This window comes from Geotrypetes seraphini, chromosome 6 (genome assembly GCF_902459505.1).
Source record: "Geotrypetes seraphini chromosome 6, aGeoSer1.1, whole genome shotgun sequence".
Taxonomy (NCBI): Eukaryota; Metazoa; Chordata; class Amphibia; order Gymnophiona; family Dermophiidae; genus Geotrypetes; species Geotrypetes seraphini.
In genome coordinates, this window is record NC_047089.1 from 148,069,880 (window position 1) to 148,095,815 (window position 25,936).

The 25,936-nt window shown below is 42.1% G+C and overlaps 1 protein-coding gene across 1 annotated transcript in view; it reads left to right on the forward strand.

The window, feature by feature from the left end:
• Nucleotides 1-8,904: 8,904 nt before the first annotated feature.
• LOC117362664 (sodium/hydrogen exchanger 2-like) overlaps nucleotides 8,905-25,936 on the forward strand; it is a 76,027-nt gene continuing 58,995 nt past the window's right edge. Inside the window, exons 1-2 of the mRNA XM_033949422.1 lie at nucleotides 8,905-8,944; nucleotides 17,422-17,885. Coding sequence (XP_033805313.1) covers nucleotides 8,920-8,944; nucleotides 17,422-17,885 — 489 coding nt within the window. The 5' untranslated portion in view covers nucleotides 8,905-8,919. The remainder of the gene's footprint in view (nucleotides 8,945-17,421; nucleotides 17,886-25,936) is intronic.

The following is a 25,936-nucleotide window of genomic DNA, read 5'->3' on the forward strand; positions in this document are numbered from 1 at the left end:
TCCTCTGGACCCTCTCGAGTATTGCCATGTCCTTCTTGAGGTATGGCGACCAGTATTGGACACAGTATTCCAGATGTGGGCGCACCATTGCTCGATACAGTGGCAGGATAACTTCCTTCGTTCTGGTAGTGATACCTTTTTTGATAATGCCCAACATTCTGCTCGCTTTTTTTGATGCCGCTGCACATTGCGCCGCCGGCTTCATTGTGTTATCCACCAATACCCCCAGATCTTTTTCTTGGCTGCCTTCCCAGAGTACCCTCCCTCCCATCGTGTAGCTGTACATGGAGTTCCCCTTCCCTGTGTGCAAGACCTTACATTTCTCCACATTGAAGCTCATCTGCCATTTTTTTGCCCACTCATTCAGTTTGTTCAGGTCGCTCTGCAGTTCTTTGCATTCCTCAATAGTTCTGACCCTGCTGGAGAGTTTTGTGTCATCCGCGAACTTGATAACTTCGCACTTCGTCCCCGTTTCTAGATCATTAATAAATATATTGAACAGCAGTGGTCCCAGCACTGACCCTTGCGGAACACCACTTGTGACCCCTATCCAGTCAGAGTAGTGCCCCTTTACTCCTCCCCTCTGTTTCTCTGTCCTTTAATTGTGATTTGTATTGTTTGTTGATTTTTTTTCCAGGCGGATTTTGTATGATCCGAGTTCGATTTTCTCCATTTTCTCTCTAGTCGTCTACATTGTCTTTTGAGTTGTAGCAGTTCGGAGTCGAATCATTTATCTGATCTCCTGCTGGGTCTGGATTTGGTTTGCAGTGGGGCTAAATCATCAAGGGTGTTGGAGCAAAGTCTTTCCCAATGTAAGATGAAGTCCTTGGGGTTGTTTTCTAGAATAGTTTCATCTATTTTAGACCAGAATATGGAGGGTTCAATGTGTTTGCGTGAGGTGTATGTTACTTTATTGAGTTTTGTTATAGTATTTTTTGTTGTTTTTGGTCCAGTTGATGTTGAAAGTGTAGGTGTAATGGTCTGACCAGATGGATCTGGACCATGTTCCGTTAGATGTATGAATTTCTGTTAAGGATGGTTGGTGGGTCATGAAGGCTGCAATATCAAGTTGGTGGCCTTTTTCATGAGTTGTTTGTGGATTTAGCATTTGGAAGGATAAGGCTTTGAGAAATGAGAGAAAGTTGTCTACTTGTTTGGATGATTGATCATCTAGGTGTAGATTTAATGTTCTCCAATTAAATATAAATCTTTGTTCCTTATATACTAAAAGCTTAGAAAGATCTCCAGAATAGTTTTTTATATGAATTAAAACAGTATAATGTAAAGAGTCTAATGTATGAGCTTCTTGTAGCCAATGGGCTACCAGAGGAGCGGTAACCCGAGCTCGCCAAATATTGCTGAGGTGCTCGGTTATCCGTATTTTAATCTTTCTAATGGTCTGACCTATATACAGTTTGCTGCAAGGGCAAATAATACAGTAGATGACCCCCACTAGATTCACAATCCGTTCCTGTTGACAAAACAAGCTGTCTACCATTTTCCCAGACATAGTTACAATTGCTGCAATGGCCACATTTCTGATGCTGGGGTAGTTTCCCTATTCTACAGTCATATTTACTATGTTTCAATTTTTCCCCCAAATTTCTAGCTCGGGTGAACGCAAATTTTGGTTTCTCTCTTAATGAGGGATGGAACTGTAAAATAGACCAATGATTTAAAATAACTCGTTTAATATCATTGCTGTTAATAGTATATGGTAAGACACATGCTATATTTTGGTCATGATTACTATTAGCAGGTAAAAGGAGCCAAGGTCGATGGCAATTTTTAGCTCATTTCCACGCTTTTTTAACTATTCTACTTGGGTATCCTCTTTCTCGAAATTTGTTGTACATTATAATTGCTTGTCTATCAAAGTCTTCATTCTGTGAACAAATCCTTCTTAATCTAAGGAATTGACCAATCGGAATACTGTTTCTAAGGACACGAGGATGAAAACTTTGATATTGTAACAATGTATTTTGATCTGATGCCTTCCTGTGAAGGCTGGTGACCATGCAATTACCATCTTTAAAAAGATCAATATCCATAAATGAAATATGGCTCGAATTATAAGTATATGTGAATTGTATATTAACATCTTTTGAATTTATTTCTTGTAAAAATAAATGGAGTTCGTCTAAGTCACCAGTCCACGCAAAGAAGACATCGTCTATGAAACGTTTCCAACTAAGCACGTACTTGAAATATTGAGATTTATACATAGAGGCAAACATGGATTTTATTATATATTGAAAAACATGAAATGTTCCTGGATCATAGAAACATGATGGCAGATAAAGGCCAAATGGCCCATCTAGTCTGCCCATCCGCAGTAACCATTATCTCTTTTTCTCTCCAAGAGATCCCACATGCTTATCCCAGGCCCTTTTGAATTCAGACACAGTCTCTGATATTACTACAGTATATAAAATCCAGCCCAGGATGGCAACTATTGTATTATTAGAAGTTCCTAGAGAATAATAGCTTTCACCCAATTTGTACTCAATCTTTTATGATCTTTTCCAACTACCTCTTTTCCCTACAAGAAAGAAATATCTGAGCCCATGTTTTCCATGTAATTAGTGTTTTGTGGCTTTTAAGGGAGGAATTCGGATCCTTACATTACAGGCAATGCTTGTCAAAGACATAGTGATTGAATTGAGAAATCTAAAAATATAGTTGGAACAATATTGGCTGTGGTTCACTAAGAAAAATAAAATGAATCACATGCTATGCTAAAGCCAGTGAACTTCTATCATTCAACACACTGCTGTCATCTAAAGTAACTGACAAACTAACACAATTATAAGAGCCACATCAAATAATAAACAAGAACATAAGAACTGCTATAATGGGTCAAACCAAAGGCCCATCAAGCCCAATATCCAGTTTGTAGCTGTGATTGATCCATATTACAAGTTTCTTACAAAAACAGGAGACAAACAGGGGACAAAATCAATGCTATTTACTTCCAGAGATAAGCACTGGATTTTGCCGAGTCTACTTATTAGACTTATCCTCCAGGAACTTCTCCAAACCTTTTTAAAACCCAGGCACTGTATATGTTAACTTTGGTAATGAATTCCAGATCATAATTGTTTACTGAGTAAAAATATATTTTTCTGATTTATTTTAAAAGTGCTACTTAGTAACTTCATGATGTTACCCCTCAGTCTTTATGGTGATCAAAACTGATTAATCTCTTTTACAATAAGTAGCAAATATCTATTGATTTCTTTTGGTGGCAAATTGATTATTTTTAGTGTAAACCTGATGCTATTTCTATATAAACCACAAGAGATTTAGCGAATCCTACATTTTTCAATTAAAGTGACAGTATCAATGTAACCCCCTCCTTCTCAGACTGAGGTAAAAGGTATCCCTCTTGAAATAAGATTTGTTTTGTAGTCATAAACACTGAGGGTTAAATTGATACCTTTCTCCAAGAAAAGGAGTGAATTACATAAAAAAATAATAATGAATGTAATAATAAAATGTAATGTAACGTGGAAATAAAAAAAATGTTTATTAAACATGTGGAGGGGCATAATCGAAAGGGACATCTAAGTCCGTTTACGTCAATATCGCAAGTCGTCCAAAGTTAAAAAGAGCCTAAGACACATTATCGAAAGATACGGCCAACTTTTTCTTACTTTTTGTAACAAAGGAGTTACATGGTCAAATTTACTGGAATTCGTGTTGAGCTTGATGGCAAAGTTTCTAAAGTTATTCATTTTAATATGTCAGCTTTAAGAAATGTGCATCTCTAATATCTTGCATTTTATTTAATTTCCATCCCCATGGCAGATTTTCTATATACAATAGGTCTAGAATATGTTTGCTTTTATTTGGATTTGTTTATTGGAGCTCTGAAGGGGTCTCCCTTCCTCTCCATGGCTGTTCATCCCCAGTACCTTGGGAGACATGGTGTTATAGGAGGCCCATCTTAATTTTTCCTTCTGAAGTAGAGAATGAAACGGCGAAAAAATGTATCACCATTCTCACCCCGTCCCTGTGAACCTGGTCCCCATCCCTGCCTCGTCCCCACGAGCTCAGTCTCTGTCCCTGCCCTGCAAACTGTCTGATCCCATCCGCATAAGCCTTGATTAGTTATGATTTTATACTGAACTTATTTTATTAAAGTATAAAAAGAGACAATATTCTCTACAATTGTCATTTTATAAACACAAATAATACAGAGCAAGGATCAATAAAACCCCTGTCTCCCCTCCCTTTCACAAATATCCCCTCCACTATTGTGAAAACTGAACAAACCAAATTACTACAGAATGCTATATAGAAAAATCAAGCTAACAGAATACTTCAGTCACACATGGCAGGAATAATGTTAGGGGAGTGCAACTAGGGCAACTGTCTCCTGCTCAGAGAGAGAGAGCCCTAAGCCTGCTGGAAGATAAAGAAGCACAGCCTGGGCTTTGTGGGCCCCAGTTATGTCTAATACCAGCTCTAGCAGGATACATATTTCAAATTTGAAATATTCTAATCACAAAATATAAAATAAATTTATTTTTTTCTACCTTTTCTTGTTGGGTAGTTTCATTTTACAAATCCCATTGGTCTCAGGCTTTGGTTTTGGGTTCCTTCTGTCTTCATCATGGCTTGGCTGGCTCCTGATGGTAAAATAGGTGCAAGAGGAGCTGGGGAGGAGATGCCGAGTCTGATACAGACACAATTTTTTTTATCACAGAAGCAAGACTTTTCACCGCTCCCACGGTGTGGTGAAAGATTTTGTCCCCATTCCCGCAGGGCGGTGAAAGGTCTTGTCTCCATTCCTGTGGTAAACCAGTTGCAAATGTCTCCATTCCTGCGTACTTATTGCAGTGACCATGGTTTACTGCGGTAAATGGTCCCCGTGTCATTCTCTATTCTGAAGTTCACTTTATCCTATATACACCATTCCCCCCCTTCCAGCAAGAGTTGTATTAATAAGGTGTCATCTACTGTTGCCACGGAACCAGTCATGATAAGAGCTGCAAAATCTGAGTTGACAATTTATAAAGCTATCACCTGTTGCCTTAGGGGGAGACAACTTGTCAATTCCATGGCTGAAGTCTGTCAAGGTAGAGACAAAAGGTCAAGTGAGTGGGTCTAGGGGATGTGTCTGAGCAGAGCTGGGGGCATGACTTAAATCTCATTCTCAAAGATCAGCCCTCCTTCGCAGCTCTGCATTTTTACAGTGCAGCTGACAGGAGCAGGATCAACTCGGGATGCTCCTACTCCAAAGGCACTGCTAAACCACCAGGGCCTATTGGGTGGGAGGGAAGAGCAATGGGTAGCCTAGGGAGAAATATGTTTTCTGTCTGGGGTGGGATAGGCAGGCTTGCTGTGGCACTGGTGGTAGGACAAGGGGGAAGTGCTATAGTTTCGGGTTTCTGGCAAAAATACACATACTGATGGCCACCTGGAAGAACCACTTTATCTCCCACAGCTGTGACACACCGGCAATACCACTGAAACTCACAACACACCCCACTCCACCACCCTCCCCCCAATCCCACTGCCAGACCAAAAAAGGGAAATGGAAAGGGCAGACAAAACTACTCCAATCTTCCAGCCTCTCCCCCACCCGAAGCCACCCTTTCTCTCCCCACCAATAACACAGTCTAACCCAGGGGTGGGCAAACTTTATGACTCGTGGACCACAATGAGTTCTTAAATTTGAATGAGGGGCCAGACCAAGAGAAGGCCATATCTCCTGCCAGCCCAACACATGCGTGCACGTGTGCATCTCGCAGAGGTGAAGCCTGCTAAGGAAGAATTTCAGGTGCGCTGGGTGCGCTTATTCTGCTTTGTGCCCTCAGGGGTCCCCTGTCTGCATTACCGTGGCCACTCAGAGCGCTTGACCATGGTTTGCCTGGACGGCTCTATCGAGATCTTCAACCTGGCTGCCTATAATAAAATTTAGACAAATTCAGTGGGCCGGATTAAAAAACTAGACAGGCCGGATATGGCCCATGTCTGGTCTAACCCTATCCTTCCTCTCTCGACTCTGCATACTGCCTTACACCTGTACCAATCAGATTCCCTTTCAGCATATCCAATCATCAGCCTTCCCTTCCATAGCAACTATCCACTACTCTTCAATCCATATTCATGCTAAACTAATCCTATCCTTTATCAACAATCTCTAACCTCCCCCCTGACCTAGGGTTACCATACGGCTTCAGCAAAAGGAGGATGATATGAGACATCCAGATTTTACTTCCATTGAATGCAATGGAAGTAAAACCCAGATGTCTCGATCCATCCTCCTTTTTCTGGAGTCATATGGTAACCCTATCCTGACCCCCACCGCATCTCCAACCCAAATAAATTCTATCAAGAACTTGACTCAGCCAATGTTATCGGCCCACTGCTCAATCAGTGGACCATCCTCACCATCATAAAGAAGGTGACGCTTTTCAAGGTAATTTCATGGTAGGTTTGTAATTTTCCACTACATATGCATGTGAAATTATATGCATACAGCCAGTGTGGGCATTATTGCATCCATTAACTGAAAAGGCATTCCTGGGGTGGGGTTGGGAAAGGAGCAATGCACGGCGGTGGCAAAAAGGGCGAACAGAATGCTAGGAATGATTAAGAAAGGGATCACAAACAGATCGGAGAAGGTTATCATGCCGCTGTACCGGGCCATGGTACGCCCCCACCTGGACTACTGCATCCAGCATTGGTTGCCGTACATGAAGATGGACACAGTACTACTTGAAAGGGTCCAGAGAAGAGCTACTAAAATGGTTAAGGTGCTGGAGGAGTTGCCGTACAGTGAGAGATTAGAGAAACTGGGCCTCTTCTCCCTTGAAAATAGAATACTGAGAGAGGACATGATCGAAACATTCAAGGTATGAAGGGAATAGACTTAGTAGATAAAGACAGGTTGTTCACCCTCTCCAAAGTAGAGAGACTAAGAGGGCACTCTCTAAAGTTAAAAGGGGATAGATTCTATACAAAGGTAAGGAAGTTCTTCTTCACCTAGAGAGTGGTGGAAAACTGGAACGCTCTTCCGGAGGCTGTTATAGGGGAAAACACCCTCCATGGATTCAAGACAAAGTTAGACAAGTTCCTGCTAAACCAGAACGTACGCATGTAAGGCTAGATTTAGTTAGGGCACTGGTGTTTGACCTAAGGGCTGCCGCGTGAGTGGACTGCTGGGCACGATGGACAACTGGTCTGACCCAGCAGCGGCAATTCTTATGTTCTTATATACTATATATGCATACTTTTTAAGTATGTGTGCATGGAACAAGTAGCCATGCAGGTGTGGTACTGTATGCATACCTTTCACACATTTTTCATTTGGAAAATTGATATTAAATTCCTGCAAATGTTTCATTAAAATGCATTTTTCAAAGCTGTCTACAAAACTATTAGAACGAGCCCAGACTTACAAAATCCTTCGGGTCTCAATCCTCCTAGAGTAGTTTCGCTGAACAGAGGACAAATAAGGGAAAATATTATTTTGCTGCACATCACCTTTCAGAAGGGTCAATCAAGCAGCATAAAGCAGAAGAGAAGGAATATTTCCAAGCGCTGGCACCTGACACTTCCTTGTTTTATGCAAGGTGCATGTGATATGGAAGGGCTTTTATCTAAGAGACTTTTCCCCATACTTGAGATTTTTCTTTCAGTTATGTAGCAATGTCAGTGGTTATATTTGGGGACACACTACTCTGACTCCTTTAACTCCTTTAATGTATCCTAGCATGCCTTATATGAATATTTAAATTGCATATACATAAATAGAACAATCAGACTAGAAAATTATAGATCAGACTATATTTTTAGTCTTTGAGATTTGTTTCATGGCCTGTTTTAAGCTTGTTCCAAGGTATCCCTTATTATGATACACACTTTAATTGCATTTCAATTTCTACACTGCTTTGTGGTTAACTCCTTTTGTGGAAGTATGCCTAACCTGTATAACTGGACTTACTTAATATACTTCTTTCTGTAATTAAATAGGTATGCTCTACATGTGGCTCTGCATATCAGCTATCAGAAGCCCTTCTCATTTTCCGGGAGTAGACGCTCTAAACATTTATTTTACTGTTGTTCCCAGAGCTTGCTCTATAAAAGAGAAAAAAAACCCACAAAGACAAACACATTTCTGAACACAATGCAAACCAACACAGAAGAAGACACAGACAGAAGTAGAGCTGTAGGTGTTTCATACAATAGGAAGGTACTTAATTACTGGCTTTTGCAATTACTTCATCCCTTGATGGAAAGCCTGGGGCATGATTACCACAATGGTGGTGTCTTATCTAATGCATGAGATTAGAGGTAAAGATGGTGGGAGGAACAAGCAGGTGGTATGCTTTAGGAGTGTCTTTCCAGGCCACTGAATCTGCTACTCTCTGTTTCTCTTGTTGCATCCTTAATAATTTTTTTGAGGAAAGAGGAGGAGGAACGATCAGGAGCTGTATCTGAAATTATAAAAGTGGCTTGCATTTGTTTCTTAGAACAAGGTGATAATATCTGAACTGCGGTGACAGAAGACACTGGAAGGACATGGGAAAATCTAGGCTGATTCTGCTTTCTGAAAGTAGCAGTTTAATAAGTCTTAAACATTGTTAGGATAAAGTTATAGTTTGAATTCTACTACAAATTAAGTTGAAGGATCACAAAGGAGCCAAAAGAAACAAGCTGGAAATAGTAATGAAAATGAGCTCCCTCCATTCTTCTAAAAAGAACGCTTGCATAATATTGGTCTGTTGGATCATCTTGGAACCTACATCAGTTGCTCTGGAAACTACTTTCAATGGTTCAGGAATTTGGGCAGCTTCTAGCCCTCCCGGAAATGTGACTGATATGCTACCTGAGGAAGAAAGTCTGTCCGTTTTCACCGTAGATTTCTCTTATGTGCAAATTCCATTAGAGATTACCCTATGGATAATGTTGGCCTCAATAGCAAAAATAGGTGAGTGATTTGACTTTTCATATTATCTGTGAGGGTGTAATAGCTAAAATAAACTAAAGATTTGAGCAGATATAATCAATCTATCAATTAAATGAAATGTGATTTTTAGAACTTAAGTTGCCAATAAGTTGGATAAAGAATAATGCAAAACTAGTATTAAATATTCCTTGTTTTAAATGATTAAACATGCTGAAGAGGTTGAAAGCTGACATCTGACTAAAAAGATATTTTCTACCATCATATTTAGAAAATCACGTTTTTGGGATATAGAGAGAATTTTTAGAACCATACACATTTGAAAAAAGTAAGGATGCGCGGGGGAGGGCTGATCGCTGCAGGAGAGATGGCTCATCTCTCCTGCCATGATGGTGATCACCCCCTCTCTTAACCGCGGCACTTCGGGGTGAGCATCGCAGCAGGGCATCTCTCCTGTCGGCAATCCTCACCCCGAAGTGCCATGGTTCAAAGGGGAGTGGGTGATCACCATTGTGGCAGGAGAAATGAGCCATCTCTCCTGCAGCGATCAGCCCTCCCCCGCGACTCGATTTAGGCAAGAGGGATACCAAGCCTTCTTACCTGGTGGCACCCCCATCACGTGAATTGATCTGGGCAAGAGGGATCCCAAGCCCTCTTGCCCGGCGGCACCCCAACCCACCGATTACAATGGGGCAAGAGGGAGCCCAAGCCCTCTTGCCCCAGTGGCACCCTGAACCCCCGACTACAATCGGGGCAAGAGGAAGCCTAAGCCCTCTTGCCCCACGGCATCTCCACCCCCCATGCCAATTACAATTGGGCAGGAGGGAACCGAAGCCCTCCTGCCAAGGCAAACCCCCTACCCTCACCACCACTAACATAAGGGCAGGAGGGATCCCAGGCCCTCCTGCCCTCGATGCACCCCCTCCCACAAATGCCCTCTTACCTGGTGACACCCCCACCCGCCAATTACAATGGGGCAAGAAGGAGCCCAAGCCTTCTTGCCCCGTGGCATCCCCAACCTCCCCCGCCAATTACGATTGGACAGGAGGGAGCCCAAGCCCTCATGCCCAGGCGAACCCCCTACCCCCCCACTAAGGTACTGACAGGAGGGATCCCAGGCCCTCCTGCCCTCAATGCACCCCCTCCCAAAAATACCCCCAAACCCCTGATCATCCCCCCCGCCGACCCCTCGACCCCCACCACCCCAATCCCCCTGCCTGTACCTTAAATCATTGGCTGGATGGATGGGTGCCAAGCCCGTCCTTCCGGCAGGCCAGCCATCCCAGGAATGGCGGCCTTAGGGCCTGATTGGCCCAGGCGGCTCAAACTCTGCCCACAGGTGTGGCCTGAGGTGCCTGGGCCAACCGGAATAGGCCCAGTAGCCTTAGGCCCCTCCTGTAAGCGGGGCCTGAGGCATATGAGTTGAGGGGTCGGCGGGGGAGCCAATTGGGGGTTTGGGGGTCGTTCGTGGAAGGGGTGCATCGATGGCAGGAGGGCCTGGGATTCCTCCTGCCTGTATCTTAGTGGGGGTGGGGGGTAGGGAGTTTGCCTGAGCAGGCGGGTTCCCTCTTGCCCAATCATAATCAGCGGGGGGTGCCATGAGGCAAGAGGGCTTGCCCCGATTGAGTTGGGGAAGGTCAGGCTCACCAGGGCAAGAGGGCTTGGGCTTCCTTTTCCCCCGATTGTAGTCGGGGATTCGGGGTCCGCCAGGGCAAGAGGGCTTGGGCTCCCTCTTGTCCCGATCATAGTCAGGGGTTTGGGGTACCACCTGGGCAAGATGGATTGGGTTCCCTCTTGCTCTGATCTTAATCGGGGGTTCGGGGTGCTGTGGAGCAGGAGGGCTTGGGCATTCCTGCCCGGATTGTTGTAGGGGGGGGGGGTGGCTCCTCCTTCACCTAAAAGCTCTTGTTTTGGGTGTTTGGGAGTTAGGCTTTTTTAGGTTGATTATATGGTCTTAGTGTAGACGTAGTGGTGGTCTGGGCATTTAAACAGCTGAACGTAGAGGCAGGCCATTATTAAAAAAACCTCTCCTTTTGAACGTTTTTTTTTTTATAATGGACATTTTCCCTGCTTCTACTTTCAACGTTTAAGGCCTTAGGCCAAATGGGGACTTAGATGTTTTGTTTTTTTATTATGCCTCTCCACGCTTCCAGACAGATCTTTTAGGACATCAGGCCGCTAGGTGGTATAAATTAATTTCTGAATTTTTGAATAGAAAACAAAAAATTAGTCTTAGAGACATTTGTAGCATCGAGATAAAACAGTATATTTCTGCATCTCGATGGCCACGAATTTGGACTTGGAGGTTGAAATGTACAGCGTCAGCATCTATGAGACAAACTTGGTTTTCTTGTTGCTTAGGATTTTTTGGACCCCCAGTTCGCTTGCAAAAGTTGGACAGTTCTAAATCTAATAGATGCTGGCACTGTCATGTTAACATAGGGATTTTGGATCATTTGTTATTCTATTGTCCATTGATACTTAATTTTTGGAAGTCGATATGGGGACAAATTAATGTTGTACTTGGGTCATCGATACCACTAACTTATGAAGCTATATTTTGTGGTACTTTATTACATGTTAAACCTTCTTTGGATCGACATAAAAGCCGGCTTTTCTTAATAATGACGGGAATAGCCATCCAGATGATTACACGTAACAGGAAGACTAAATTACACTTTCTGGTGGGCAAACTTATGTTCCAGTTACAAGTATGAAAGAATGAACGCATAATGTTTGGGATATAGTATCACATTCAAAATGGTGTGGAGCCCATTGACAGCATTTATTGAGTCACAATTACTGTCATGTACCTTTCCTTTTATTTGACTTCCTTACACATCCAGGGTGGGAGGGTGGGGGAGGGGAATGTATTATTGTTTGCTATACTTAATTATCTATATTATTGAAATTAAATATGTACTTCTTTTATTAATTATGGGTAGAAGGGGTGAAAATGATTGTCTTTTGAATTGCTTGTGTATTTAAAGTGCATTCTGTGTAGTGTTTATGTTTAAATTTATTGTACTGATCTTTGTTAGATCAGTAAATTCGGATATCGGGATGGTCTGTTTGAACTGAAAAAGGGGGACATAATCTTGATAAAGCCTTATGGCGAAACATGTCGATGTGACAAGCCCCTACCCGATCCTATTAAGGAAACAACATATGCTTAAGATAAGTCAAAACTTTTATTGCAAATTTTCATTGCAAATATTTATGAGAGCACTATGCACTTTATATAAGAAAATAAAATAAGAAAAAATTTATATATAAAAATGTTTTAAAAGAGAAAATTTTTTTTGAATAGGCGAATGAAGAAGCCACAGCCATAGCCACCAAGATTATTTTGTATCGCTGAAAAAAACGGGCGAACAAAAATGGCATGTCTGAAGCCCTAAATAATCGCATAAAGGTTGATGAGATAGTAGAGACATTAGTCCTTTGATATTGAATATAAAGTATGGACCAATGTTGAAGAAGGGACTGGGACATTTACTTATAAATTTATTGTATGGCACTGTTAACAATTTGAAAATTAATAAAGATTTATTTAAAAAAAAAAAGAACCTCCAATTTACTCCAATTTATTTTATATCCAGAAAATTTTCAAAAGCGGTCAATCAAATCAATTAAATGTGGTATGGTATATTCAGGATTCTTCAAATGAAGCAAAATATCATCTCCATACGCAGAGACCTTATATTCCCAACCTGCATAAGAAATTCACTGTATCTCCTTTGCCTGTTGAATAACCAACAGCAAGGGTTGCAGAACAATGTCAAAAAGCAAAGGGGATAATGGACAACCTTGTCTAACTCCCCTCTCCTAACAAAAACGATCTGAAAAAGTATTATTAATATATAATCTGGCAGAAGGGGAACTATACACCAAACCAATCCATAGCTTGATACATGAAGGTCCATTCTACACGATCAAAGGCTTTCTCTGCATCCAAAGAAACAGAGAAGGCCGGATCTTCCATGGCTTTCGTTAAATTTAATATTGAAAAGCCCTAGTTATTTGAAGAATGTCTTTGAGCAACGAAACACGTTTGGTGCATACTGATAATATAAGGGAGAGCCTTAGCTAAGCTTAAAGCCAATAACTTAGCCAGGAGTTTTCCTGTAATTTGAAACCAGCATGGGATCTTTATTTGGCTTCAGCAAAACAATAGTTAAAGATTCTGCCATAGTACCTAATATACAACCTTTAATTAGTTGTGACTGATATAAGTTTAAAAGATGAGGTAATAGTGTAATTTGGAATGATTTGTAAAACCACAGTGAATCCATCACCACCTGGAGCAGATCCAACTCTAAAGGACTTCAACACTGTCTGAAGTTCTTTAAGTGATATAGGCGCTTCAAGATTTCCTCTTATATGCTCGGGAACTTTTGGCTCCTTAGTTAACTTTAAAAATTCTAATCTCTCAATTTCTTTATTTGAATGAAGCTCAGAAGAATATAAAGTTTTGTAATAGTTCAGAAATTGATTTAAAATATTTCCAATTTGAGAATGAGTTTTACCCTTCTCATCTTTAATTGCCACAATCTTTGATCTATTTATGAACTTTTTCCTTACTCTTACCCTTTATCCTCATTAATTTCCCTTCATCGTCTTTACTATTAAGACATTGTAGTTCTTTTCCAGTTCCTTATATTATTTTCCTCCATGTATCATGTATAGTGTCTTATTATATGGATTGTACAATTTAGTCTTTTTATGTAATTTATTTTTACCCCCTTTTTTTTATCGTTCAGTCATGTAATGAACGGTATATCAAAACCTAACTAAACTTGGAAACTTAGATTTTTGCACCTAGTGCATAATCAAACTGTGGAACTCATTGCCAGATGATTCGGTCACAGCATAGATCACAGGTAGGCTTAATAAGAATTTAGGCAACACCCTGGAACAATAGTCCATGAACCATTATTAGCTATGCGTCTCAAGTACTGTGTGCAATTCTGGTTGCCGCATCTCAAAAAAGATATAGTGGAATTAGAAAAGGTACAAAGAAGGGTGATGGTCATGATTAAAGGGATGGGATGACTTCCTATAAGGAAAAACTAAAGTGGCTAGGGCTCTTCAGCTTGGAGAAGAGACAGCTCAGAGGAGATATAACACAGGTCTATAAAATACTGAATGGAGTGGAATGAGTAGACAAGAATCACCTGTTTATTCCTTCCAAAAATTCTAGGACCTAGGGGGCATATGATGAAGCTGCTAGGTAGTAGATTTAAAACAAATTGAAGAAAATACTACGTCTTCACTCAATGTGTAATTAAACTCCGGAATTTGTTGCTGGAGAATGTGGTGAAAAACAGCTTAGCAAGGTTTTAAAAAGGTTTGGATAATATCTTAAAAGAGAAATCCATAAGCCATTATTAAGATGGCTTGGGGAAATCCACTGCTCATTCATAAGAACATAAGAATTTGCTGCTGCTGGGTCAGACCAGTGGTCCATTGTGCCCAGCAGTCTGCTCCCACGGTGGCCCCCAAGGTCAAAGAAAAGTGCTATCTGCTTACGTACTGGTTCAACAGAAACCCATCCAACTTTGTCTTAAATCCCTGGAGGGTGTTTTCCCCTATAAAAGCCTCCAGAAGAGCGTTCCAATTTTCCACCACTCTCTGGGTGAAGAAGAACTTCCTCACGTTTGTACAGAATCTATCCCCTTTCAACTTTAGAGAGTGCCCTCTCATTCTCTCTACCTTGTAGAGAGTGAACAACCTGTGTTTATCTACTAAGTCTATTCCCTTCAGTATCTTAAATGTTTCTATCATGTCCTCTCTCAATCTGCTCTTTTTAAGGGAGAAGAGACTCAGTTTCTCTAATCTCTCACTGTACGGCAACTCCTCCAGCCCCTTTACCATTTTAGTTGTTCTTCTCTGGACCTTTCAAGTAGTACCATGTCCTTCTTCATGTACGGCGATCAGTGCTGGACGCAGTACTCCAGGTAAAGGTGCACCATGGCCCGGTACAGCGGCATGACAACCCTCTCCGACCTGTTCGTGATCCCCTTCGTAATCATTCCCAGCATTCTGTTTGCCCTTTTCGCCGCCGCTGCCACACATTGTGCGGACGGCTTCATTGTCTTATCGTCCAGTACTCCCAAGACTCTTTCCTGGGGAGTCTCTCCAAGTACCACCCTGGACATCCTGTATTCGTGCATAAGATTTTTGTTACTGACATGTATCACCTTACACTTATCCACGTTGAACTTCATCTGTCATGTCGCAACCCATTTCTCGAGCGTGTTCATGTCATGTTGATGTTCGCAATCCTCCTGCGTCTTCACTACTCTGAATAACTTCATATCACCTCATTTGTCGTACCAATTTCCAGATCGTTTATAAATATGTTGAAGAGCACAGGTCCATGCACCGAACCCTGCAGTACGTCACTGGTGATGCTCTTCTAGTCTGAGTATTGTCCATTTACCCACACTCTCTGTTTCCTATCCACCAGCCAGTTTTTAATCCATGTGAGTATTTCACCCCTCGATTCCATGACTCACAATTTTTCAAAGTAGTCATTCATGCGGAACCTTGTCGAAAGCTTTCTGAAAATCCAGATATACAGCATAAAATCTTATTTTTCTTATTTTTCTTCTCAGGATCTTGCCAGTATGTGTGGCCTGGGCTGACCATTGTTGGAAACAGGACGTAGGGCTTGATGGACCTTCAGTCTGTCCCTTTATGGAAACTCTTATGTTCTTACAAGAAAACCTCTGCATATACAGTACCTGGGTGTTAGCCATGAACAATTGATTTGTACTTTGGTATCTTGTTAATTAATTGTAACCTGGATTATCTATAATAATAATAATAATAATAAACTTTATTCTTATATACCATCCTGCTATAAGTTCTGAGTGGTTTACATAAAAAGAACACTGAACATTCAGTAATGCATACAGACAATTGAAAAACTGTCAAATTTACATAAGAATGAATGCTATACATTCAGTGAAGGATACAAACAGTTAAAAAAGTTCAGCAAGTTTCAAATTTTTGTTAGAGTTTCAAAACCTTTCAGCTTATTAAGCCTTGATAAAATATCAAAAAAGTAAAAACCATAATCACATAGCTAAACGGCATATAAGTTAACTGAAGCACCTCATTCACGCTTGAGTACCTGAATTAATTCATGTAAACTGTTCTGAGCTCCTCTGGGAGAATAATATAGAAAATTGAATAAATAATAAATAAATGTGCAACAAAGTGCTAATGCAAATACAATGAAACAATGTATCACGTCCTAATGGTACCCCATGTTGATAACTATAACCATGGAGGGGCATAATTGAAAGGAATGTCTAAGTCCATTTTCGTCTAAGCTGCAAGTCATCCAAAGTAAAAAACAGCCTAGGACACATTTTCGAAAAATACTTCCAAAATTTTTTTTGTTTTGAAAATCGTCTAAATATACGTCCTGCTGATCTGATTGTCCAAGCTGCTAAATCGTCTATCTTTTCGTCCAACTTTTCGTCCAAGTCAAAAATGCCTAGAACAAGCCCTGTTGGACATGGGAGGGATCTGCAAAGTGATGGACTGAACACCCAGACATGGCACCTAAACAGTGGAGTACCTTTCAGGGCACTGCTGTGAACTTCACAAAAAGGGTGCCATGTTTTTTCCTCACTACAGCTCCCTTATAGGTCATGGTGAGCCCCCCAAATCACCTCCAGATTCCCCTAGACCCACTTATCTATCACCCTAATAGCCCTTATGACTGCAGGAGCAACTTATATGCCAGGAAAAAAAGGTTTTGGGGGTGTATAGAGGAGTGCACATGTTTAAGTATCAATGCAGTGATTACAGGGACTTATGGGCATGAATCCCATGAAAACATCCATGAATCCCTAACCCTCCCCCAAGATGGCTTAAGCCGCCTCTGTGCTGGACGACTATGCTTTCCTATGCCAGGCTGCCAGGTGATGATGGTCTGGAGGCTGAATTTTAAAGGTATGATTACGTTTTTTTATGGGGTTAGGGGGGGTCGGTGATCATTGGGGTAGTGTGTGGGGGTCTGTATTATGTGTTTGCAGTGCTTATCTGGTGACGTTAAGTAGGTTTTTGTGACTTAGACCATGTTTTAAATGGTCTAAGTCACAATGTCCAAGTTCCGTCTAGGCTCTGTTGTAAAACTTTCGGTTATACATTCAGTACGACTAAGTCTAAGCCTGCCCACGTCCCCCCAAATCCCGCCCTCGACACTCCTCCTGAAACACCCCATTTAGCTATGGTCGTTCAGCGGCATTATGAAGGCCTAGGTCATTTAGAAATACATCCAAAACCCGGTTTGATTATCGGCACTTGGACGTCTTTCATTTATGATCGTCCAAGTGTCGACTTAGGCCAGTTTTTGGATGTTTTTCTCTTTCGATTATAAGCCCCCTAATATCTAAAAAAAAGTTTTTATTAATAAATATTTAAATATTTTCTCATGAACTCTGAGCTGATTTTTTTATTTTTTTGTATCCACTCTCCTATAGGTTTCCATATTTATCACAAGTTGCCCTCAATTGTTCCTGAAAGCTGCCTCCTGACATTAGTTGGATTAGTGGTGGGAGGCATCATCTTTGGAGCTCAGGAAAAATCCCCACCTGTCATGAATTCTCCTACCTTTTTTTTATACCTCCTTCCACCAATTGTCCTGGATGCTGGGTACTTTCTGCCTGCCCGCTTGTTTTTTGATAACTTTGGCAGTATAATCTTGTATGCTGTAGTGGGGACTCTGTGGAACTCCATTGGCATTGGAATTTCTCTCTTTGGGATATGCCAGATTCAAGCTTTTGGCTTGACTGATATTTCTTTGCTGCAGTGTCTGCTGTTTGGCAGCTTGATTTCAGCTGTGGATCCTGTAGCGGTTCTAGCTGTTTTTGAAAATATTCATGTCAATGAACAGTTGTACATCCTGGTATTTGGAGAATCTCTGCTAAATGATGCTGTAACTGTGGTAAGTCACTTTCATGGGTTGCTCATAATTGATTAACTATGTCAATGTGTTATTTTAAGGTTACTAAAAAGAAATGGATAGTGGTTTTCTTGTACCCAGTAGATTACAGAATCTAGGGTGGAATGATTTTACCAAAGGGAGGTCATATGATAAAAATGTGATAAATTTCTTTGATTAGGTAGTGAAAAAATTAGATCAAGGATATGAGGGAATCCAGTGGTGTAGAGAGGGTGAGAGGCGCTCCTCCCCTGCCCTTGTCTCCTCTCCCCCCACTCATTCCCTGATCCCGCCTGCTGCGTGCGCCCCCTTCCCTTGTACTCTAGTTGAAGCTGTTGCTCGCAGCGGTCAACAACATGCTCCTCACGACCCTGTCAGCTCTCCCTCTAAAGTCACTTCCTATGTGCAGCACCCAGAAGTGACATCAGCAGGATAGCCGATGGGATCGCGAAGAGCACATTGTTGACCACTGCAAACAAGAAATTCAGCTAGAGGTATGTGGGAAGGGAAGGAGGTGCATGCATAGAGGAAAGGAATGGGGTGGAAGGGGGAGTGGTGCAGCACTTCCACCAACATGGCACCCAGGGCGGATTGCCCCTCACCCCCCCTTACTATGCCACTGAGGGGATTTATAAGATGTTGCTACTTCCCTATAAGACATTTGCGCAAAGTGTCAGAACCACTTTAAAACTCACAGTCCCACCCAAGGAGGAAGTGACATGGGAGGGGCAGAGTCATGAGGGTATGATCCAGGAAGAACAAAATCTCAGGCACAGCTAGGTTAAAGAGGCCCAGAGTGAAGCAGCAACACTGCATATGCTTCCACCATGTATTTGTGAACTGCAACCATGACAGTTAGGTAGACCAAGCTGAGCTTAGAACTTTGCAAATCTATATCTTTGATCTGGCTGGATGAAGGCTGGGATATGTTGATTGCTTAAGATTGCACTGGTTCATGAATAAATTGAGCAATCTAGGGGGTGGGCCTCAGGATAGTTGAGAAAGTTAGGAAATGGCTGAAAAGTATTGGTAAAAAGAATTTCCTCCTAGAAAAGAAAAATAGCATTATAATGAGTTTTGTTCAATAATTTTAATTTTAAAAAGTACAGCAGACAAGTATTAATAGCATAGCAGTATAGTAGATATGGCAGATGTGGAGGGGCATATTCAACATGATGTCTGAATCCAATTTTGAACGTTTTAGGAAAAACATTCAAAAGTCCAGTAGAGAAAATGACCATTTCTAGGGCAAAAAGCACATAAGTATTGAACCAGTGGATTATTCACCTCTAATCACAAGTTTTGTAGAAGGCACCATCTACATTTTTCTGCTCCACCTCATGTATCACTGGGTTGTGCTTTGCCTCCTCAGTTTTTCCTTCTACTTGCAACTTTGAAGGTGTCTTTCTGATCTGCTCTGATTCTGGTTTATTATGTTTGGGGTTTTATCCTGATTTTGAGGCTTCTCAGTGCTTCAGAGGTCCCAAATGTTCCTGGGGCAGCTCTGCCTAGGAGAAGACGCATACTCTCCTGATCAGAAGTCTATAGCTGGGAGGGCAACTCTCTTACAGGGCACCTACCTAGCCAGCCTACACTAACACTTTTGGTGGCTCAGGGCTTGTTCCCCTGGTAACAAGGCTCGCTCTTGGTTGCTACCGGAGCATGAGCACAGTCTGTGTGGCTCTGAGGTCTTTATTGGGTGCTGACTGCATCTTCCCTCCTCCTCCCCCCCCCCCAGTTGACATAAATGGAGCTGTGGGGGTTTGAAGTCTCAGTCCCTATTATGATCTGACTGGTAGCCTGAAGGTACAAACATCTGGGCTATTTTTACCTTCTTGTCTGTGTGAGAACTGATGTGCAGCACCCAGAAGTGACATCAGCAGGATAGCCGATGGGATCGCGAAGAGCACATTGTTGACCACTGCAAACAAGAAATTCAGCTAGAGGTATGTGGGAAGGGAAGGAGGTGCATGCATAGAGGAAAGGAATGGGGTGGAAGGGGGAGTGGTGCAGCACTTCCACCAACATGGCACCCAGGGCGGATTGCCCCTCACCCCCCCTTACTATGCCACTGAGGGGATTTATAAGATGTTGCTACTTCCCTATAAGACATTTGCGCAAAGTGTCAGAACCACTTTAAAACTCACAGTCCCACCCAAGGAGGAAGTGACATGGGAGGGGCAGAGTCATGAGGGTATGATCCAGGAAGAACAAAATCTCAGGCACAGCTAGGTTAAAGAGGCCCAGAGTGAAGCAGCAACACTGCATATGCTTCCACCATGTATTTGTGAACTGCAACCATGACAGTTAGGTAGACCAAGCTGAGCTTAGAACTTTGCAAATCTATATCTTTGATCTGGCTGGATGAAGGCTGGGATATGTTGATTGCTTAAGATTGCACTGGTTCATGAATAAATTGAGCAATCTAGGGGGTGGGCCTCAGGATAGTTGAGAAAGTTAGGAAATGGCTGAACAGTATTGGTAAAAAGAATTTCCTCCTAGAAAAGAAAAATAGCATTATAACGAGTTTTGTTCAATAATTTTAATTTTAAAAAGTACAGCAGACAAGTATTAATAGCATAGCAGTATAGTAGATATGGCAGATGTGGAGGGGCATATTCAACATGATGTCTGAATCCAATTTTGAACGTTTTAGGAAAAACATTCAAAAGTCCAGTAGAGAAAATGACCATTTCTAGGGCAAAAAGCACATGAGTATTGAACCAGTGGATTATTCACCTCTAATCACAAGTTTTGTAGAAGGCACCATCTACATTTTTCTGCTCCACCTCATGTATCACTGGGTTGTGCTTTGCCTCCTCAGTTTTTCCTTCTACTTGCAACTTTGAAGGTGTCTTTCTGATCTGCTCTGATTCTGGTTTATTATGTTTGGGGTTTTATCCTGATTTTGAGGCTTCTCAGTGCTTCAGAGGTCCCAAATGTTCCTGGGGCAGCTCTGCCTAGGAGAAGACGCATACTCTCCTGATCAGAAGTCTATAGCTGGGAGGGCAACTCTCTTACAGGGCACCTACCTAGCCAGCCTACACTAACACTTTTGGTGGCTCAGGGCTTGTTCCCCTGGTAACAAGGCTCGCTCTTGGTTGCTACCGGAGCATGAGCACAGTCTGTGTGGCTCTGAGGTCTTTATTGGGTGCTGACTGCATCTTCCCTCCTCCTCCCCCCCCCCAGTTGACATAAATGGAGCTGTGGGGGTTTGAAGTCTCAGTCCCTATTATGATCTGACTGGTAGCCTGAAGGTACAAACATCTGGGCTATTTTTACCTTCTTGTCTGTGTGAGAACTGAATATGGTACCACTGATTGGTTTCCAATAAAACTTGGCATCAGGCAATGATCAGTGACGTGGCAGAGAGAAGGCCCCGGAGGGGAAGGCCGCAAAGCAGCCCATTCAGATCTGCTGCCGCCACCACCGCTGTTTTGAAGGCTTCAGAGTTGGAGGTATGTCAGGCTCACTGTGGGAGGGTTGGTGGGGTTCTGCTGCACAGAGGGACAGGAGGGAGGGATAGAAAGACACTGTAGAGGGAAGAGCCATTCAGAGCGCTGCTGCTCTTTTTGGAGGCCTCAGATCTGCTGCACAAGGGGATGGGTGAGAGGCGAGGAAAGATGCTGCACATGGGAAGGAAAGAAAGGAAAGAGGAAGAATTGGGTTGGAGGAGAGGAAAGGAGAGATGATTGGCAGTGTCAGGTGGCTTCAGGGGTCAATCTTAACTAGGGCTTATTTTTGGGGTAGGGCTTATATTAGGACCATCTTTAAAAATCATGCTAGGTCTTATTTTCGGGGAAACACAGTAGAATAGATGTCAGAGAAAGATGTAGGGGAGGCAGGGAACAAGACAAAGAGCAGGAAGAAAGAGAAAATAGAAATGAGATCATGGAAAAGTGCTTACAAGAAAACCAGCAAGAGGAAGTGAAAATGAGAATTCAGGGCCAATCCAGCTAGAAAAATAAAATGGATCAAACTCAGGTACCTACCTCAGGTACCTTCTGGTGTGGGGCCAATCTCCTGATATGAGCCCTACTATCCACTAAGGGTCAGATTCTGCAAATGGTGCCATTATTGGCGGCCGCCTACAAAAGCACCACTGATCATTTGTCAATCACATGATGGTGCTGTGTGTAGAATTACAATCTGCATGAAAAGCAGGTCTCAGAAATGTAGACCAGGCTTTTGAAGGCTTACATTTCTGGTGCCTACCCTTCACATGAATCATGTCTACAAAGGCGCCTAATGGCATTTCCAGCATTGGCCAAATCTACTTCGGCCGTAGGCACCTCCATATCCACAATTATGGTTTCACTTTGGGAGGCTCAGGTAGGTGGCTACACTTTTGTTTTAAATGGACTTTTAAGTAGATTTTAAAGATGCTGGTCACTTAAATTAGCTGGCAGTACAATGCCTACCACCACCTAAATTAAAGCGCCATTTGTAGAGTCAGCCCCTCAGTTCATACCAAAAGATTGACCCTATGATAGGGATGCAAAAGTTGGTTTAGGGTTCCACTGTCCCAGATTCCAATTCTGAAGGAGACAGTGGTGAGATGATAGATTGGATGGGGAGCAGAGAAAATAGACAAGAAGGCTGACATTGATAAATGATAGAGTGGAAGAAGGATCTGATGTGGGCAGTAGGAGATGGAGGCTGACTGGAAAGTGCTAGGGATGGAAGAAGATGGTAGATGCTGGCTGATGATGGAGGAGGAAGAAAGTGTAGCAGAAGCAAAACAAGGGTATATGCAGCAGAAGATGGAGCTGGGGCAAGCAAAAAAAGCAGGATAAATTAATATTAGAGGAAGAGGTAAGCAGAGAGATACTGGAGAAGAGAGTAAGGAGAAGAGATGGATGCTGAGGATGGGGAGAGGCAAGGCAATGGATGCTGAGGACAGTGATACAAGAAACAGAATATAAAGATGGTTAGAGATAATGGAAAGGAAGAGGTCTTTGAAGGAGGAGAAAGAGGATAGAAATGGAAGTAACAATGGGATTGGAAACCTTGGAAAGATATAAGAAAGGGTTTGGAAATAGAGTGGGAAGGAACAATAGGGAAGGAACAAGATGGTGAGGGACTGAGAGGCAGAGGTAAGGAACTAAAAGGTGGTCGAAGGTGAGAATGAGAGACAGGTGAAAATGGGAAGACTAGAGAAATATGAAGTGGAAGGATACAGTGCTGGAGTGGAGAAAGAAAGAATAATATCTATCTGAAAGTATGTTTTTTAAGAAAAGCAGATAAGAGAAATGGAGAAAAAAGCTGAAGCAGAAGGTTTAATGTTTGAGAGAGATGAAGGGAAGAAGATGGAAGAGTAAATAAAGACAAAATGTATGTGAGATCCCGGAGAAGGACTTAAGCAAATATATAAGAAAGTGGTAAAGAGAGACTAAGACCAACCTAATTGAAAAAATAAAATGATCAAACAAATGTACAAATTATCTATTTGTCAATTTTTAGAAAATGAAATATGTCATCTTTGAAAATGTATATTACTTATATTTGTTCTGGAGGAAATGTATTTCTGTTTCTCCTTCAGTATTCTCCAGTTTAGAATTTGGGCTCTCTTGAGGTTTTCATTGAATTTTTTTTTTGTCTGGATATTTGTTTCTAAATTTGCAATCTATTGTTTTTCTAAGCAATCGTCTATTTTCCATGTGTTACTTAGGTGACAGATTCCGTTAACATCTAGGAATCTGAATCAGCCTGGCTTATCCTCTTTTCCCAAATGGAGGTATACTGCTGGTATATTTTGAGTTTTTGGACTTGATGCTGGTAAGGTATAGAACATAAGAACATAAGAATTGCTGCTGCTGGGTCAGACCAGTGGTCCATCATGCCCAGCAGTCCGCTCACGCGGTGGCCCTCTGGTCAAAGACCAGCGCCCTAACTGACACTAGCTCTACCATCGTATGTCCTTGCTCAGCAGGAACTTGTCTAACTTAGTCTTGAATCCCTGGAGGGTGTGTTCCCCTATGACAGACTGCGGAAGAGCGTTCCAGTTTTCTACCACCCTCTGGGTAAAGAAGAACTTCCTTACGTTTGTGCAAAATCTATCCCCTTTCAATTTTAGAGAGTGCCCTCTCATTCTCCCTACCTTGGAGAGGGTGAACAACCTGTCCTTATCTACTAAGTCTATCCCCTTCAGTACCTTGAATGTTTTGATCATGTCCCCTCTCAATCTCCTTTGTTTGAGGGAGAAGAGGCCCAGTTTCTCTAATCTTTCGCTGTACGGCTGTAAGCTTTTGAGTGTCCATTTGCATGGTTTTGTGTTACTTCACACATTATCTGGCAGTGGAGAGAGGATGGAAGTGTGTTGGGGGATGGGAAGAGAGGAATCACTTAAGCAGTGGTTGGTGTGGGCCACAGGGACCATGGCCCTACCAGTTTTTTGTTCCACATAGCATCAGCACTGGGGAGGGGGCTGGAAGAAGGGTCAGAGCTTGGTTTGGCTCTCCTAAGTGCAAAGATGTTCTGTTGCCCCCATGGGTATAGTTTTGGTTATTAAAAAGTCCCATGGGATCCCACCGAAATTGGTCCACTCATTCATGCTTCTGGTCAGCATTGAGACATCTGGGAACCCATTTGGCTGAGAGCTTTCTCTTGTCTAAAATCTCATGAATAATATAGCCTACTTGATCAGGATATCTCCAAGCTCTCTGCTTTCTTTGTAGTGAATATTCATAGTGAGCATCCATGTCTTCTGGAATTGTCACAGCAACCCAGTTCTTGACTGTGGAGTAAGACGCACATTTATTCCCTAATGTAACTGACATGTCATCGTAAATTTGTTTGGCCGAGTTCCTCATTTAGGAAAAGATGTTCATACTAGGTGCAGTCATAAGAAAAGGACAACACTATACATGTAGAACAACTTGCTAGGATGAAAACTATTGCAGATAACAGCACCATATACCACAGCACAGACTGAATTGTTCAGAAATGAAGAACAACAAAGGGACTTTGTGGCACATCCAAGAACTGGCACCGAGAATTAGTCACAATATTGTTTCTAGAGACTGTAAAAGAAGGATCCACCCATCCCTGTTCCTGTGCACAACTAACCCACACCCCTAAAATTTCCATCAAAGTCAAAATGCAAACCAGAACAACATAATCTGCTTTAAGAGGCTGTTTTCACACTACTATAGATACTGTGAGCCGGAGAACTCATCTCACTGGAAAGAGAATGTTAAAGAACAAATCTTTAGCTGGGGATGGAGAAAAGAAGGGCTAGATTATACCCTATCTCAGGAAAAAAAAACATGTTCTGTCCCAGGGAAACCAAAAGACTCCAGGGGATTTTGTGTCTAAAGCCAGGAATGGATGTAAAGGGAAAATAGTGCTGTATTAACTAGAGAGACTTTTCCCTGGTAGAGCGCACATTTGTGCAAAGCAGGTTTAAAAGTAAACAGCAGGTAGTTGCTCAGGGAAATTTAATTGCCTTCCTAATAGCTAGGATTGACAATCAAGCTCCTGTTGCTTGCCCCTGTGGTGAATACAATTAAACCTAGTATAATATTAACCCATCTTAGAAGAGTAAAAGGAGAAATAGAGCTCTGTTTGGGGATAAACTACATGTACCAGAGTGCACTGGGCTTTTCAGCCCTGTTCTGAAGCAGCCTTGGGGAGGGGCTGAATGAATAAGAGTTCCCCAGCTGTTGGTTATTAACAGCTAGGCAAACAGGCAGAAAGGGGCTGTTTAAATGATTAGCCTGGAGGGCAGAGGAGGAAGCCCTGAAAGAAGAGAAGAAGCAGCCCATGGTGGGGACATGCAAGGTGCCAAGCTGACTTGGACCTGCTAGCATGGAATTGAGACTGACCTGAGCCTTATACCTAGCCACCTTGCTCCCAGGTATTTTGGCAACCAGATGAAATACAATAGGGTCCTTTTACTAAGGTGCGCTAACTGATTTATGGCACACTAACCGATTTAGCGCACACTACAGATTAGTGCATGTTAAATGCTAAGGCGCCCATAGAATATAATGGGTGCCTTAGCATTTATCACACGCTAAATCGGTTAGCACACCTTAGTAAAAGGACCCCAA